This window comes from Cornus florida, unplaced genomic scaffold (genome assembly GCF_030987335.1).
Source record: "Cornus florida cultivar Cherokee Brave unplaced genomic scaffold, ASM3098733v1 CherokeeBrave_3.0.0_Hap2_Chr02, whole genome shotgun sequence".
In the NCBI taxonomy this organism is placed as follows: Eukaryota; Viridiplantae; Streptophyta; class Magnoliopsida; order Cornales; family Cornaceae; genus Cornus; species Cornus florida.
In genome coordinates, this window is record NW_026775572.1 from 8,311,073 (window position 1) to 8,330,079 (window position 19,007).

The following is a 19,007-nucleotide window of genomic DNA, read 5'->3' on the forward strand; positions in this document are numbered from 1 at the left end:
TCCCGAAAAGTGATCTATGAAGCAGGGTTTTAGTTGCTTCCCTTAAACGGGCTTTCAAAGAGCTGAATTATCCTCAAAGCCCGTTTAAAATTTTTACCAAACAGGTGTACTTTTCCTAAAATAGGCTTTTAAGTGTAAAAACCCGTTTTGAGAGTACAGTAAGCTCCCCCAAACAAGACCTATATATCTGACACAAGTACTTTCACTTAATTTTGAAAGAATCATTTTAGCATTAGGATAGGAGTGAAAATTAAACGAGCATGATCCAATGTCCAAAAACACAAGACCAAATTAGGGTTAGAAGTTGGTTGAGCCCAACCCGAACATGCCTGAGTTTTGAGAAAATCCAAACCAAATTGAACCCAATTTGTGAATTTAAAAGCTCAAATTTCAAAAATTTTGGACTGAATTTGGGTTAACCTGCCCAAATCGCACCCCTAAACTAAACACAGTTCTAGCTCTTCACCTGGTGCCAATCTGACATTCATCATCAACAACCATTACAAAAATACCATATAGACATCCTCAATCACATGTCCACATCCTCAATCACAATCACTGATAATATATTCCGTCACCATAGAGTTTGTTAAGAATTAATGCACTATTCTAATTTTTGGGCTGAATTAGTATCATTTGTCAAACTATATAAAGTTGGTAAAATTAGGTTGCTTTAGAGGTTGATGATCATGAGCCGTTTATATCTGTTTTGGGACCTTTTCTTTTCTTTTTTTTTTTTTTTCCTTATTATGTCTCATCGATTACTTGATGAAGTTGATACTAAGTAGCTTCATTTTACTTGGTGTAATGATGTGCAAGTCGAATGATTGAAGCACTTCCATTATTACATTCATTTAGTTGGGAGTGATCTGATTTATCATCCATCTCAATTCGTTCCGTTTTCATTTAGTAATTTTCTAGCCGAGTACGCAATACCTAGTCAATTCTTCTTCTGGTCTGAAGGCATATCTGCAAAAAAATCCACCGAACAAGAGGGTCCCTGCGAATATGACTCCGCTGAAAACAGCCAATAAGGTTAGGTCACCCCTCTCCTTCACAATGTCAGGATTTGCTGCTATCTTTAATCTGAATTTCCTAAATTTTTTTTTTTTTTTTTTGGGGGTCATTTCTGGTTGGATGTATATAGTGTCATCCAATTCTTTTATGCTAGTACGAGTACTTTTAGTTGTCACGTTTTACAGCCTGTATGGCCGAGTGGGAATGGAAAGAAGAGGGAGTGAGGAAAATAAAAGGGGATTGAAACAACCAATATCGTGGCCTCTGTTTTTGGGGTGTGTATTTAGTTATGTCTTGAGGGCAGCATTGGCGCAACAACAAATTAAGTTGTTTCATATGAGGTGAAAGTCACCCATTATTAATTTTTATTTTTTCTTAAAAAAACAGTTACATTCTTCATTTATGGAAAGATATGAGTTTAACAAAGACTATCTCTTTTTAAAATTAATTATCTCAATAACTGTCATATTAATTTGTACAAAAAACTGTCGTATTTTATATCATTTTCCTTCCTTGCTATTCTTTTTTTTCTTTTTATATGGGCATTGTATTTTCCAAATTATTAGGAAATGTGAAAAGTAATTGGAATGAGTGAAAATTTTCAATTCATATAAATCATTTTTCAACTGATTATTGAAGAAAAAACTTGTAGTGAGATACTTTTGCATAGAAGGAAAAGAAGAGAAGTTTCTGAACTTCCGAGAATTTCCATGAGTATAGTTTCCATAATTGTAATCCGAATAATTCTGCCAACTTAAATATTTTTTTACGTATATATGTTTTCCAACATTAAGATAAAACATAAAAAAAATCTCTCTCTCAAATTCTGTTGAATTTTCATTTTTATTCTTCAAGTTGTTTGGATTTAACACTAAATGCTTCAGCTCTTACATTTTTATTATGGTCATAACTGTAGAATTGGCTGTTTGGTCGGGCCAGGAGAAAGATGAACAAAATGTGAGACTGAATGAAAAGCTATCTTCGTTAACTGTTAAACTCCTTCAGTACCAAAAAACAAATGGTTCTTTGAGGTGGACTTGCTGCTTCCTTTGCTATATAAAGAACTTTTCCCAGCTAAATGCATGAACCAAGAACTAAACAGATCCCCTGTGCATGAAATTACAGTCTCCCAACAGGAGAAGGCCAGGGGTAGGGGTGGGGGTGGGAAATATTTTGCCGGAACTTCCCGTTGGTCAAAGCAAATTCCTTTGAAAGCTTTGTGTCAGACAGGTACTCTGACCTCGGATGATTTACAAATGATTGTAACAAAGAGATTGATGCATTGAATTCAACCGAGTATTACCCTGTAAGGCTGTATGAAAGCATAGAATAGAATAGACCAAGTATTTTAGCAAAATAACAAAGTTTAACACTGAAGGCTCAGAAAGAGAGAGTGCTCTATCAGCTGACATAAAAGCAGTATCTGAAGGAAAAGATCAAGGTCCTCGTGGGTAGAGCAAGGTCTAGATGATCCTCAATGCTATGAGCATTAATATCTCTTTTCCATTTGCGCTATCCAAACAATCAGAAGTTTTGGAACTCACTTGACCAGTAGAATATGGGGATTTTGGAACTCCTTAAAACTAAAACTTGTGCTCATCCTGCTGAGGCTAAATGCAAACCGGCGATTAGGTGAGGGATGCCTTCCTCGGCCAGTCCCTTGTTCTGCAGTTTATGCATCATATCTCTTGGAAGTCTCAGTTGTATTTGAACTTGAAGGGCTCTACGCTTGCCGTATTCTCATCTACAGGTTTACCATTGGATAACATGGTTTGTGATTCAATTGAATATGGGCACATTGGGTGGAAGATCCGTGTTCTGAGCTACATGGCTTCTTATCAAATTCTGTGTTGGTCTGCACGCCAGCAGACAGTGTGCTAGAGTTTGAAATTTCAGAACCCAGTTCCGAAGAGTGAACTCCCTCAAGATGAAAATTCATCTTCTGTCAATTTTCCATCAAATGATATGCTGGGTCCGGAAAGCTGAAATACCTCCGAGCAACTCTTTCTCATAGAATGTTTGGGAAAAAGGCGAACAACACTATGGTGTTTGCCAGGGCAGTGCTCATGAAAAAGATTAAATTCTGATGCTTGCAACTCCAATTTCTGCCTACTTTCACAATCATAAGCACTCATTGAATCCCATTTGCAGTGTGTGAGAACCCATGTTGTCTCAAATCAAAAGACCAAGTTTCCTTTTCTGAAGCAATCAATTGATCTGGATCTCTTCCTTTGCCCCTCTCCATCTTTATCGCAGAATTTCTACCAAAAATACTCCTCCAGAGGATGTTTCTCTGCCCATCCGAGGTGCTCTTCGGAGCAGTTTCAAAATCTTGAAGTTGAATTGAATCCCTTTCCCTTGAGAATGTTTGACGCCTTGAGAAATGCCTTCTTCATGAGATGAATTAAGACGAGAACAATGTAATGGTGTCTCCTTTCTTTGAGGAGCAAGAATCTTGCAACGATCTGAACTAAAAAGTGAAGAGGAGCCACTTACAGATGTTGAATTACTGCCAGAGGATGGAGTATTCATGTCATTTCTTTGTACGAATGTGCTTTTGGTTGCAATTCCATTTTTCTAGATGCTTCCAATCAAGAACTCCAAAATTCAAAGCCTTTTCTTGGTGATTTTTTCCTTTCTCCACTTGCTGTAAATAGCCAGGCAAATTTGACACTTGCTTAACCAGCACATTGTCTTTATTTGCTTTCTTCCCAGTGGGATCATTCCATCTGATCCCATCTCTTAAGATGGAATGGTATTATTCATCCTAATGCTTCTCTGACATTGTTTCAGCCACCAAAGGATGTTGCTTAGAGAGGTCGTCAGCCATTCTCCCTAAAGCTCACATTCTGATGCAAATGACACAAATGTTGGTGCTCCGAATAATGAGATGGATGTAAGCTATCAATTGTGAACCATACACAGGTGTATAAACAACAGAATTAAGAATGAATTCCAGCATATAAAAAATTATGTGACAGGAAAAAGTTGCAGTTTAAATCAATGAGATATAAGAAACTATAAAAAGTAGACAGAAAATTATATATGTTTCTGCCCAGGACTAACTAAATTCTAAACCTGAAAGCCACTATTTTTGTAAAGTGTAAACACAAGGACTAGGACTGGTGCTAGCAATGAACTCCCTCAGTAATCAGAAAGACATAAGATATGGATATTGTGCCACACTCACTTGCCATGGTTCACATTGTTAGTGAAATCCCTTCAAAATTCTGAGATCAGGTGGCTGTTCCTTAATCTCAACTCAAAAAAGCTTACCCTTACCCTACCTAATCTAATTATATGTGATCAAACTATATTCATAGACACTTAATATAAAACACATGTGCCTCCACGCAATCCACAAGCATTGGGATAAAAAACAACATGGAACTGAGAACACAGTCAAAAAAGGGGATTAAACAGAAGACTAAACTCCCTTGATTATAGCATTTTATACAAATCGATCAATTAATACATCAAAATCAATCACATACTGTACTCTATACACAAACCTTAATACTGTAATTATTGAACAAAAAACCCTAGTTTAATTTTGATGTTCATTAATAAACTCACTAGTAAAATCAAAATCAAAATCAAAGTCGAAGTCGGTGAAGTCTAATTCTGGAATATCTTCAAAAAGATCGGACTCCATCAAATTAGACGAACAAGCACTCGCACTCGCCATGGCCATCTCGTCGGCTCGAGCCACCACGTTGTTCCTCAGCACTTCCAATGCAGTCTTGTAGTCCTCAAGCTCATTCAACCCTAGTTCATCAATCTCCACGTCCCACCAATTCCTTTCACACTCTTCCAACACTTTTTCTTCAGGAGGATTTTGGGAGAGGAAGCGGTTGAAGACGGCATCGACCGACGGGGTTCCAAAGGCATGAATCTTCTCTGCGGCAGGGCACTTGACGATCACGGCAACATTGGCACCGCACAAGGTGCTCAATTCAGCCGCTTTTTTGAACAGGCCGCCCCTGCGCTTGGAGAAGGAAGTCATTAAATGACTTTTCTTTTCTATTTTCCGGATTTCGATCTTACGGCGTCCCATACCTTTCTTCTTCGGCTGCTTCTCCATCACACATACAGTTTCACACACACAGTGCTTGCAATTGACGGACTGCTGATGGGGATGATGAGATTTGGGAGGAAAATTTACGAGGCGTAGGGTTTTGAAGTGAGGGTGAAGACTGAAGACGGACCGCCTTTTTATAGACTGAGGGTGAAGACGGACCGCCTTCTTACAGACTGAGGGTGAACCGCCTTACAACAGAGTACCGCGATTTTTTTTTACACGCATTGACAAGGACAGCACATCCTTTCCCTGATATCGAGAGATAATAGATAAAAATAATAAATAAAAAAACCTATTTTCTAAACATAAAAAATAAAATAAACGGAGAGAGTCTTTCAAGAAGTTGAAAAAGATGACAAATAAGTTGTGTTTTGTACCTGAGCTCAATTTTTTTTTTTTTTTTTTTGATTAAAGTACAACCTTACCTTCTAAGATTTACAAAAAAAGGTACGGGATAAAACTTATTTATATTTTTAGACAAAAACATCCTCTCAAATTTGATACAACTATTTTCAAGGTAATTAATTGATATTTTTATCTTGACTTTTATATTAACCAATCTGAATATTGAAATAACCTTTCACAGACACAGTTTCACAATATTGAAATGACCTTTCACAGGCAGTTTCACACGGAGAGTTTGTAATATCAGCTTGCAACTGACGGATTGTTGATGGGGATGATGAGATTTGGGAGGAAAATTTAGGAGGCGTAGGAAAAAAAAAAAAAAAAACTCATCTTTAAATATGGTGGAGTCAATTAAAAGCACCCCTAACTTATGAGTCAAAAATTAGATTAACAAATGATTTATAGCAACATTTGTGCCAGTGTGATAATTCATCTAATGAAAGAGAAAAAGTGCAGAAAACTCATATATACATTTGTGAAGATCATACAATTTCATACGAAATTTCACACCAACTGGACCATACTTCTGAGCTTGAACCAACAGCATCATTTCTTTCTGAAATGTTAGTGACAATTTTACATTGTTGTCCAACCCAGTTGCAGAAGATTTTTGAAGGACTGTCTTGCAGTGTCTTCAACATCTATTATCAGTACATTGTTCATAATAATCTGTCTGCTGGTGTATGGGAAGCCTAGGAAGAGAAAATGATTTCTTGCCTTCTTTCGATATGGAAACTAGTCTAAGATATGAAAATCAAATAAAATTGCAGATTAGGACTTTGTGTGGTTGGGTACACCTCCACCTCCTTTTATTGAAAATGTGGAACAAGAAGATGAATTCCTGTTCGGAGGCGGATCAAGAAACACAACGACAACTGTGATGTCATCATGGAAATGTCTTCTCACCCCTCGATCAATCTTTTTCAGGTCCGAGTATCTCATTTCTCTTTTTTTAGCTGCCACTCGAAGCGCAGTTTTAATAAGTCTCTTAGCAATTCCCTGCCATATATAGATAACAAGAATATCGTTTGAGGCCATGGTTTCACAAAACAATATTCTCATGGTCAGATTGGGAAGAACTGCAATTATCTACTATAATAAAAGACTAAAGAGCTTTTACATTGTTTTCCACGTTTTTAACTTCTGAAAAATCAATTTAAAAATAAAAAAATAAAATTTGCAAAACAAATTATCAACTGCAAATGGGAAAAAACAGAAAAATGGTGGTTAGTAAGACTCATACAAGCATATTTTCTATATTATTACTACGTATGGTTAGAGAGATTGGAAGCTTACACTACGCGAGCAATTGTTAACAATATCAACAGCCTCCTGGTTGCTAAGATGTTCCCATAGACCATCAGATGCAAATATGAGAAACTGATCCTTGGGGTTGAGTTTGTGTATAAATATTGATGGCTCTGGACTAAGGATTGGCATGGCGAAAGGTTCGGATAGTCTAAACTTTGCCAATAGAGGTTCTCTGTTAAACTCTGCCTTCTTCAGATAGGCATCACCAATGGATCTTGCAACCTAAAAAAGAGATATAAGAAACTCCATTAATAAATGAGACAGACATAATACTTTGCAAGCTTTCTTAAATAACAATAAGGACACAGTGAATTCCCTTGAGGAGTGCCATAATGACACGGATCTTGTCAGAAAAATTAAACTAAGCTGTGGCTCTGTCAAACTTTATTTTGTAATAGATTCTCACTCTGTTAATGATCAACACTAATTAAAGATGATTTTGTTGATGTCAGCAATTTAGAGTGTTAGATTTCCAATTTTGCAAATTGAAAAACCATTTTTTTTTTTTAAAACAAATTCAAATATCTTAATGGAAAATTAGTGAAATGACATTCTACTACTGCCATCTAGTAGAAGTTTCTAATTCCAATAGGGGAACACTTTAATTGCCAAAAACTTCAGGGAGGGTAGTGTAATCTATTATAATAATAACAGTTATTTTGTACAACAAACCTCCTCCCTCCACTTAATTGCATTTAGTGTTGTTTATGAATTGCCGGACCATAATGCGCATGTATGTTTACATGCTGTCCCTTTGATAGATATTTTACAAATACATTGGAGTGTAACGACCAAAAAATAACATTATTAAGTAACAACTCAGCCAATTTAAGCACTACATTGAACAGAGTAATTACAATTACACAGGAATCTAAGTATCTAAGCAAAATGCTTGAAACAAAATTCAAAAATCCTGTTTGACCAAGCTTTTATCCTGATGAAATAAGCTTGAGTCAATTTTATGAGCAAATAAGAACACCTTGAGAATGACTTTTCATGCAATGTTCTCTTCCAGCCAAAAAAATCAAAAGGCAAAGCCTTATCCTCACCATTTGGAATATAGAATCCATTAATCTTAAAGAAAATAAAAAAACAAACAAAAAAGCAACAAAACAGAAAAGGAACTCAGGAAAGTTACCTGTATGATACCTTTCACACGCCAAACCTTGTGTTTTAGAACCACAATTTGTGCATCATGCGGGTGCAATGAACGAAGCTCATCTCTCACAGATTCAATACTTGCATTGTGCTCCGTAGATAACTGAATAGCTGTGACCCCTCTAACACCCCTCTCTGCTCTCCCTAACACTACACGAGAGTCTCCAACATTCGCAATGTATAGTAGTCCACTGCATATTATACCCACCAAACAACATGATCCCACTGATGCAATTTGCGGCTTAATTGGCCACTGCTGCTTTACAAGAGAGAGAAACTCCTCTTCAGTTTCCAAGAATGCCTTTTTGATGACATTTGCAGATATCTCTTGATGCTCAGTGGCAAATTCTGAATTGAAGGGAAGAGTGAAGTCACAACGAGCATTTTAAGTAAAATAAAAGAGAAGCCTAATTCCTGTTAGATAAAAAGCAGCAAGTAGTGTTAGGTTGCTGGGGCAACAAAATCCCTCTAAAACCTAATCATGAGAATTTGTACCTCAGAGATTAGTTTGGTTCCAGTGACCAAAAACCTTACACATTTTTAGATTCATCGAGTATAGGGTTCTACAAGATGGAACCAAAAAAAAAAAAAGAGTGAGCAATGTGAATGAGCTAAGCTGGATGCGAGGTCCTAGAGCAACAAGTATTTGGTGTGTGGTAAAGATAATATTCTTAAAGGTGAATCAGGTGTTTCAACCCAACTCAACAAAATCTTAAATCTAACTATTTTGGATGGCGACATAAATCCTCTTTGTACTCCATCTAGGGTCATGTATCCTCTTGAATCATTGATAATAATTTCATGCCTCACTGCATCAATTCACTTCATTTTGATCTTCCATTTGTAACTAAAGATGCTTATACAACACCATGAATAATTGTGTATGGATTTATTGTTTGATTGAGTTTAAATTAGAGGATTGGCAGCAGATCTTGTCCAAATCCAGGAGGCACCTTGGTGTGACATAATAGATCAAGACTGAATGTTTATTTTTGACAAAATTGTAGCAAGAAATATTTTCACCCATAAATTGTAGCTCAACTTGTTCCAGAGATATTAAGTTACTCTAGAGGTCTCGTTTTTCTTTTAACTCTTCCAACCCACATAAACAGCGGAAAATTTGGAACAAAGAAGTTTGGAACAACTAAAATTATTGGAGTTGAAGATAATTATAGTTTTTTCCCAGGTGCAAAGTTGAAGATAGTTATCATTGATAGCATACTATTGTTATTTTATCTGGTAGGTATACACTGATTTGCATGCTTGTAAAATGTGCTCAGAAGCTCAGCACTCAAAAATATGATTAGCAGGTGAATGAAGAGAGTTCATGCGTGTGCGTGTGACCAACGGGTCAGTGGCCTAGCAGTATCAGCCTCTTACCTCCCAAAGGGAGGTCAGGGGTTCAAGTCTCAAAAGAGACAAGTGTGTGTGAGTACCAACTAGGAAAAAAAGAAGAAGAGAGTTCGTGTGTGTACTTCTATGTCTGCTATTTGTGTAGTACAAAATAAGTTCAGAGAGAGAAAGAGAGAGCTTCTCATTGTGCTGAACTTTTATAGGAAGGCGAGGCTAATCAAATTTTCTTGAGCTATTTCTGAGTGTGGATATAGTAAGATCTCTTAATAGCTAATTCTCTTTCTTATATAACTTATCTGATTATTATAATGCTTACTGCTTGACACCTTGGAGGGATCCTAATTCCCACTGCTTGAAACTCCAATAACATCAAGCATTCGAGCTTTAATAAGCAATGCAAGCCAACCATAATAATTTAGAGATACGATAGTCAATATCAACATTGAATAGTTTTTTTTTTTTTTTTTTTTGATAAGTAACATTGAATAGTTTAACATCAAAACATTAAACATTGAAACTATTTCAGAATAAACTTAAATCAATAACGATAGAAACAAGATGAGAACATACTCTTAATATTGGGGAACAGATTATCGTTTACAAATCGGGAGGTCTCTGGTCCGCCATGTCCATCATAGACACCAACGAATGTCCCATAGGGGCCGGAGTCAAGAGAGCTCAACGGCCCCGATTCGAGTTGGCTTTGGTCCTCCAACAAGCCATTGGCTTGAATTACAGCCATTGAAAATTCTCCATTGACATGGGGTCCCAAATCTTTGTACCATAACAACCCATCAACCCGGCCGCCATCTCGACTTACACCTCCACCTCGACGACCTCCATCACCCTCCACAGAGGGCTTCCAACAGGGTTTAATCATATTTATGAAATCAACTCACATATAAATCATTAATCAAAGTATTCACAAAACCCAATTCAACAACAAAACTTTAATCATAACCCAACGAAACTCATATTTATCATCCAAAAGACCCAGCAAATAACATATTCATCAAACCCAGATCAAGAACAAAACCCAAACCCAAACCCAACCTCAACTCCAGTTTCTGCTTATGCTCCAAACCCACAACCCCAAATCCTGAAACTATATACTCACCACAACTACAGGACCTAGACACCATTAATGTATACAAAAGACCAAATGGGTATGGGCAAAATTAACCAGAAGATGTCTCTGTCAAGACAAGAAAGCAATAGTTTTTATGTGAGTTCAGAGAATATGGAGGTGTGCTGGTTTCGCATACCTTGAACCTGGGCGAAATGTGTTTTGGACTTTCCTGTGGTGTGTCACCTCTCAAGAACAGGCTTAGCTGTAAAAACCCATATAGATTTGAGGGTGACAGAGTTTGTTCTCAGATCAGAGGGATCGAGAGGGGCAGTGGATAAGCAAAGGGTTTTGGAAGTTTTCGGCAGAAGATCTTTCGGTGTATTGTCAGATGAGATCTTAGATGATGGAGGGGAAGGCAAATAATGAAGAGAATTTTAAACTACAACTTTCTGACATTTTTGTTTTCTATTCTATACCCCCTGTATTCTCTCTCTCTTTGATTTCTCTCTCCTTTGTTACCTGTGCTTTTGAGGCCATGTAAACTTCTAGGGTTTCTAACCTCAATTTTTTATCCTTTACGAACAATAACCCACCATTTTAGGCAATTTTTGCTCCTCTTACTACATTTTTTTCACTTGTTTTTTTGGTTTAGTGGTGTTAATCTCTTCTGATTCCTTGGATTTGTTTGGCTAGTCAGAAAGTCACGAGAAAAGGGTAAGAATTGAAAAACTTTTCAAGTACTATTATTTTTATGGTTAATTGCAAAAAAATCCAAGTCTGAGTAATATTGACATTCCTGGTCAATTATCATAAATTTTTGAGGATCATGTACATGCTTAAAATTTATTTCAAATTTGATGATGTCACTTAAAAAAAATTGAAAAAAGTTATTTTATAAATTTTATTAAATATGATGATACGATCATTACGTTAATCATATTTAAATATAATTAATCAGATATGTTGAATATTCTATTATTGATCTTTAATAATATTTTATTAATTAATAAAATAACAATCGGTATAATAATCGGTTAACATATTTGGGTCAAAGTCACGAGAAGTGAGTATTATGTTTTAAACGATAAGGCTGATTCATAAGAGAGGAAAGTGTAGTTATTCTAAAATATATATATCTCAGAGCAACTCCAATGTTTTCTTATTTGGACTTCTCAAACTCAAAATATGAGAATTGGGTTAAAAAGAACGTCTCCAATGAGCTCTTATTTAAACTCTCAAAATTTGAAATTCTTAAATTTCTTCTCATATATGGCAGCTGCCAAATTTTTTTTGGCAAGTATCTCATTTTCCAAAACGGTACCGTTTCTCATTGGTCATCACCCACTCGCATCTCTATATATGACCACTCGCATCTCTTTATCTATATATATAATATATACAAATTTTCCAAAAAAAAAATTATATAAAAGAATTAATTCACAAATAGTGGTAAAAAAATTATAAAAAATTTGTTTTTTTTTTTTATCCTTTTTTGACCTGATTTATAGATTTGTACTTTTTTTAATTAGGTTTAATTATAGTTTCCTTTTAATGTCTACAACTTGACTTGAAATGTGCCCAATATTAATATTACTGATGCAAATATGAATGGTGGGAATGGTAGTTGAAAAAGAATAGTGGTTGTGTTAAAAAATAGTATTTTGCGTGAAATGTACCATTGGATCAGAATTGTTAAAATGTAGCATTTTAACACTGTAGCACCTGTCAAAATATAAATTTGATATGCAAAAATAAGTTTTAGTATGGGAGATACTCTTATAACATTTACAATAATTATGGGGACAAATTGCAAAAATGTTTCTTACAAATCACAGTAATTTATATATATATATATATATAAAGGATAAATAATTTTACTTCGTGTAGAAAATGGAGATGGATGACTGCAAGTTCACATATTATCTTTTTGAAATGACATGCCAATTGAATCCAACTTACTCTGCATAAATAAGGCTTGTGTTAAAAATCTTCAATTCATAATTCAATTTCAATTGAATTTGATAACTTGGCTTCATTTCAAGTTGAATTTGTTAAGAAGGTAGGAATGAGAGGTTGAGGCTTTGAGCTCAATCCAAACCTAACTTGTTGCCATTGTTCTTTTATTTCAAATAAAAAAACTCATACACTCACTTGTTATTTCATTTTGCTTCACATGAAATTGAAAGAAATTATTAAATAATTGTGAAAAACTCTACTATTAAGAGAAGTGGATTAAAAAAAAGTTAATCAAGTATTAAAATAAATGTGAATATAAATTTTAATTGGAATCTACCCAATTGGTCAATCAAAGCGTCTAGGATTTCACGCCCCACTAAAACTCACGTACACTTCTCCGTCCAAATCGCTATCTTATCCGTCCAAGAATCGAGGGTAACAAATGCTTTTATTTGGGGTTTGTGAAAAATTAATTAAACTTGAATTTGGGACCCACATGTTCTCCCATTAATCAATTAGAGGTTTGAATCAAGGATGGCCCACCCCTAAAACTGCATTGATGGTGAAATCTTCTCTGGATGTTGATCTAGCGGTTCAGATTTCACAGGATAGGATTCCAAAATGGTCCCACAGAGGCCAATATATATATATATTGATTGACAATGATATTACATCTATTAAACAAAGCTGGTGGGAGAAGTTGGGAGTTTCTGGAATAAACCATTACCAAATTTACCTTTTATAATGCATACATAATGTGTGAGTGTGACCCTCTTTGATGGAAACACTACAGACGAAACGGAAAAGCTATTTCTTGGTCCCTTTTTCCCACCCAAAATGATCAAATTGCCACCTTCATCTGAAAATGACCTCCTATTCTCAATTTCATACATTTTGAAATTATTGCCTAACTATCAAATAAAAGTAGGCAATATATGAGTTTCACCAAAGGCTGTTCTCCAATTACCTATAAATTATAACACAAGTGAAGGTGGGCTCTCTATAAAGAAATATTTTAGAAAATTTGTCATATAAATTAGCTAATACCTTCATTTTTTTTAATAATGGTCTCAGAACTCTTAAAAAATCTTATAGTCCGCTATTGAGTACGTCTCGTCTCACATGGACAATTATCAAAAAATTATTTGGAAGTGATCATATGAGAATTCTAACTTTCAATCTCAAAAATTAAAGTGAGAGCCTTATCATTAGCCTATTCCAATCACAAATTTAAGTTTAATGAGGTGTTTTGATTTGGAGTTAGAGAGCTTGGTTTGCAATGAGAGAAGAGGATCCCCTTTTTGTGTGAAGGGGATTTCAATTTTGGTGTACAGACATGGAGTTCAACATTGATTTCGTTTTGATCTCCACGTCATTACACCAAATGGTACCATTTTGGTGCACAAACGTAGTCGAATTCCTGCATAAAAGGGAATCCAGATCCTTGCATGAGATGCAATCGAGCTAATTTGAAAGTTGACTAATTTGGAAGTAGAATAAGTCTTAAGAGAAGGATAATGATTTGGAATTCGATAGTCAAATACGTCTGACTAATTTAAGTAAGTAAGGACTAACATCATTATGATGTCATTTTAGTCTGATATATCTAATTGTCAGACTCTCTATCATTACTCTTTAGAGAATTGTATCGGTAATAAAAGTTTAAGGTTGGCATCCTCTCCTATCAGGCATGTGTTTTGGCATCCTCTCCTATCAGGCATGTGTTTTAATGGTTCTACTTTTAATATAAACGATTTCTGAATGTGAAATTTATAAAAGGAGTGATTTCATTTCAAAATTAATTTGTATCTGTATATCATTCTCACTGAAAGTTGGGAGTGGATTGTTGGGGGGTGGTGGGGATGAAGGTGACCTGTGGGTCAAATTTGCCATCGAGGTGACAGAATAAGATAACAAACCCACTTCCTATGGTCCCTGCAATGTGCACGATCAAATTTGCTCTTTTACTATTTCAGTGGTCTCTATTCATTTCAAAATGTCCCGTGTTATTCTCTCAAATCCATAGAATTAGCTAAACACATGAAAAATTGGTAATGATTAGTTTAACACACAAAAAATAATCTTGAATAAACTTTAAGTATATGCTTTTTCTCCAGTGAAATTTCATTGAAGCTTTTCGGCAAATCAACTGGGACTAATGCCAGTAAGTCATCAACACAATTGTCTTGATCTCTATCATTTTCTCCATTTATCTTCTTCTCCTCAATTGAAGATTTAAAGCTACAAAAACATAAACAAATTATCAGAATTTGAATCTAGTTTAAACAATCCCCAAATAAACATGTAATACACACATAATTCAATTACATGCATACAACAATATACAAACATATATTATGTACACACCTCAAATTCTCAATTACAAGTACACAACAATGAACCATATGCATGCAACAAAGTTCTGTTTATATATATATATTTATATATTCATAAACTTAAGTATGCAAAAATTAAATCGAATTGAAACTATGGAGACTTGGTCACGTACCTCTTATAATCATCATTAAATCGGCTCAATTCAAGACCCTGGAGTTATTAATATTGGATATACTTGTAGAACTGAAATTAAGTCCCTTAAATTGGAAAATTATGACAGGTCTGATTGGAATCAATAGATATGGTATTAGTCTGTGAAACATTTTGGTTCAAATTTTGTCTTAGCATTTGTGATTTGGATGCTTTAGGACTTGAAGAGGTTGTGGATGATAAGGAAGATGTGTCACTCTTATCTAGCAATTTTGAATGTTCTGAGTCCTCTAAAGCATATAATATATTGAGGGACTTTAGCTTTTTTATTAAAAAAATTAGCTTCTTCTCAGCTCTGTTTCTTGATCTGATTTCTGCCTTCAATTGATTCTCCAGCTCTATCAGCTGCAACTTAGAGAGAGAGAGAGGGCAGATCAGATAATGTGGGAAATTATTATTATTATTGTGTGTGTGTGTGTGTGTGTGTGAGAGAGAGAGAGAGAGAGAGAGACCTTGTTTTCCATTTGCTTTGCATCCTCTTTGGCAACCCTTGAAGCCACTCTTTCAGCTAGCAATCTTCCTCTTAAACACTCCACAATTCTTAAACCATCTTCTTCTTCCATTCTTTTCTCAATTAAAAAAGAAAATCATATCAGAAATGTGAAAAGATTGCATATTTGAATATATAAAATATATATATATATAGGCATACATATAATGTATATTGAGAGTGTAAGATCAATGAAAACTCACCTCCATTTTTGATCTGCATTGCCATGATCAGCTATCATCTTCCTCTTTTGTTATTTGCCCTCTCACTGAAACAAACTGGAGTTCCCTCTGCACCTTGTGATCTTTATTTACAGTGCCTAAATTCAGTTAAATTATGTACAAGCTGAAAGATCAAACTGTCATTCGGCTTCTAATGAATTGTATAAAATCTTAGACAAAGTAAAAGAAGACAGAATTGTAAGAACTGAGAATTACAATTTTTAAATTTTTTTTTCTTCAGGGCGATTCTTTGTTTATGCAAGAACAAAGATGCTATGACATCATTGTTAGAAAACCAAGGTAAGAGCTTGGATTGTGCCATATTTATATATATATAACCACCGCCAAGGTTTTAACAGTCTATTTATTGCTTATTGTATGGTTTTTCAGGTCAAATTTACACAATCTTGCTTTCAAGCGAAGAGGCTATTCTCTCGTTTCGAACTCGATATCACCGACTCATAGCAATCTTTTTTCAGTTACCACACTACATTCTACAATGTAGTGCGGTACTATACATACAAATTTTGTACTTATAACGTTACAAGTGACATGGTTGGGAAAATATAAGTTAATATATTTGTCTGAGCATTTGAGTTTGAATAGTAGTCTAAAAGTGGAGATAACATATGCCCTACAAACATTTATATATTTATATATGTATATATAAAAGCCAATATTATTAATATTATCTTTAATAATTGCTTCTTCTTTTTTTATAAATAAATTTCATGTTTCATGATTCCAACACGTGGTCATTCTCGTTGTTTGTCTTCTTGATTTGACTTTAGAGTATATTTTATAATAAAATAAATATATTTTTTTTAAAGGTAAAATAAAATAAATATTTCATTTATTATTTAAATAAGGACAAAAATAATATTGTATTATTTTTATTCAAAATCCCATTTTAAATCAAATTTATTACAAACATATAAATAGAAATTCATTTTAATTCCTATTCCAATTCCCATTTCATTTCGGATTCCTTTTCCAAATCTTAAAATAATTAATACTTATAAAGTATTATTTTTATTCAAAATCCCGTTTTAAATCAAATTTATTACAAACATATAAATAGAAATTCATTTTAATTCCTATTTCTATTCCAATTCCCATTTCATTTCGGATCCTTTTTCCAAATCTTAAAATAATTGATACTTATAGGGTTTGTTTGGTTAGCCCGAATTTGATGGTGGAAAGTGAAAGGAAAAGAAAGTGAAGTAAAAGAAAAGAAAATTTAGTTTCTATTATGCATTTGGTTAGCATTAATTTTTTTAAAGAAAATTGTGAGAAAATATTGTTTCATGAGTTTGGATGGCAGGAAAGTGAAAAGAAAATAATTTTATATACCAAAACTATCCTTACTAATTTAATATAAATAATATACATGGCATAAAAAAGTATATAAGATTGGGTTATATATATATATATATAACCCAATCTTATACACTTTTTTATGCTATGTATATATATATATATATATATATATATATATATATGTCCAAATACAAATTTGGTAATTGAATAGTTTTTTAATTTTTTTTAATTTTAATTTTTTATTTTAAGGTTGCAATATATATTAGGACTCTATTACTACATTATATTAGTTCACTTCTTTTGTGAGTGGAAAAGAGTCCTAATTTTAAGAATCATAATCTAATAACAGAATTCTAATATATCTATGAAGAAAGAGACGAATGAATAAACAATTAATAAGGGTATAATAGGGAATCAAAATATAATTATACAACTTTCACGGGAAACTGGAATTTTTCGGTGTTTTTTGGAGGAAACATTTTTAGGAAAATTAAGTACTTGCGAGAATATTACTTTCCTGAAAATTTTCCTTTTCAAGCTAACCAAACAGTTAAAATTTTTTTCAATTTTTTGTTTCTTTTCCTTTCTTGCTATTTCACGCTAACCAAACTAACCCATAAAAAAATAAAATTTTTAATGAGAGATGGTAATAAAAGCAAATCCCAACTTATTGTATGCCCTACAAACATTTAGAACAGTTGTCTAAAAGTGGAGATAACATATGCCCTACAAACATTTAGAGACAAGGGAACCCAGGTTTATGGGTATATTTTGAAATTTGAAGGCATCTAGACATTATAATTCTGATCAATCTCTCTGCCTGTCCCTTCCTGTCACGAGATGTCCCTGCATTATCCACCCCACACCTTGCTCGTGTTCTTTAGCCACTCGTATTATATATACCTTTGTGGACAAAAAACAACAAATTTTTTTTTTTTTTTTTTACAGGGTTGTGATTCAAATGACTTATGAGTTTAATTCGATCTATAAAATTAGTAGAAACTTCACCTACAATATGATGAAAGGAGTAGGTTTATTCTTCTGAGTTTAAGTTAAGGTATAGTTCAATTTTTTATTGTGTAACATTTTTCGCTCAAATTAAGTTCATTGGACTTCGGTTTTGTTCATATTGACTCTCACATGCTTTAGCTTGAGGCCTAGGAATTTGAATCCTCTCCAATTATTTCTCTCTACAAAAAGATAAATATATATATATATATATATATATATATATATATATATATATATGTTTCGCGTTATTACTTGTAAGATTACCCACCACGTTTTAGTTTCATTATTAACTTAATTCAAACAAGATGGGGATGCGAAATTTTTTATTCCATTAGATATAGGCTTGGAGATATTAATCCATTCCTGTTACGTAGACCTGCACTTAATATTTAAATTTAGGTATGGTGACATCTCAGTAACACATAGTCCATACTTGGTAATTTTAAAAATATTTTACTTGCTTTTGGAAAAAAAATTAAAAATATTAGAGCATCAATGCTTCCTGAAACAAAATAAAATACTCAAGCGGGGGCTGTGTGTGGCAAAAGCTATCATCATCCCTGGTTTGGTGTGCTTTAATAGAATGATTGGGAATAAATTTTTCTATAATAAATAAATAAACTAACTTCATTAGTTTGGGAGTTTATTTTAGGGATTATTATATACAAATAGTGTTGATGATTCATATTTATTATTTAATAGAGTCAAAGTCTTATAGTTTTGAAAAAATAAAATTGATAAAAATACTGACAAGGATATGAAAAAACACTATTTACCGTCCGTGAAATACCACTTTTAACACACATAAATACCACTTTTATCTTGGGCATAAATGTATCACTTTTGGGCATATAAATACCACTTTTTTATACAACACAAAAGTGATACCTAATGACAAAAAGTAATACCGTACCTGCATGCATAAAAAGTAATCCTTATATGTTTAAAAGTAGTATCTCAATAAGAGTAAATAGTTTTTTTTATGTCTTCATTTTTTTTAAACTATGATACTTAGACTCCATCAAATAATAAACATAGATCATTAATACTATTTATATGTAATAA

At 33.7% G+C, this 19,007-nt stretch overlaps 3 protein-coding genes across 4 annotated transcripts; all 3 read right to left on the bottom strand.

Annotated features, from left to right (window-relative positions):
- Window positions 1-4,432: 4,432 nt before the first annotated feature.
- Window positions 4,433-5,287, bottom strand: LOC132293467 (agamous-like MADS-box protein AGL62). Its single transcript, XM_059790968.1, has one exon. The coding sequence runs from the start codon at window positions 5,099-5,101 to the stop codon at window positions 4,565-4,567; it is 537 nt and encodes a 178-aa protein (XP_059646951.1). The 5' UTR covers window positions 5,102-5,287; the 3' UTR covers window positions 4,433-4,564.
- Window positions 5,288-5,845: 558 nt separating this feature from the next.
- Window positions 5,846-11,047, bottom strand: LOC132293466 (probable protein phosphatase 2C 38). Its single transcript, XM_059790967.1, has 4 exons — window positions 9,899-11,047; window positions 7,956-8,323; window positions 6,803-7,039; window positions 5,846-6,505 (listed from the first exon to the last, which is right to left on the bottom strand). Exons 1-4 carry the CDS (start codon window positions 10,206-10,208, stop codon window positions 6,278-6,280), a joined length of 1,143 nt encoding a protein of 380 aa, XP_059646950.1. The 5' UTR covers window positions 10,209-11,047; the 3' UTR covers window positions 5,846-6,277.
- Window positions 11,048-14,352: 3,305 nt separating this feature from the next.
- LOC132285272 (uncharacterized) lies at window positions 14,353-15,928 on the bottom strand. Of its 2 annotated transcripts, XR_009472499.1 has the most exons (4): window positions 15,594-15,928; window positions 15,353-15,464; window positions 14,863-15,245; window positions 14,353-14,594 (listed from the first exon to the last, which is right to left on the bottom strand). XR_009472499.1 is itself a non-coding variant. In XM_059787443.1 (3 exons), the coding sequence occupies exons 1-3, from the start codon at window positions 15,629-15,631 to the stop codon at window positions 14,949-14,951; spliced, it is 447 nt and encodes a 148-aa protein (XP_059643426.1). In that variant the 5' UTR covers window positions 15,632-15,928; the 3' UTR covers window positions 14,353-14,948. The 2 variants fall into 2 exon arrangements, 1 of the variants encoding a protein (XP_059643426.1); XM_059787443.1 differs by having other exon boundaries at window positions 14,353-15,245.
- Between the last annotated feature and the right edge of the window lie 3,079 nt (window positions 15,929-19,007).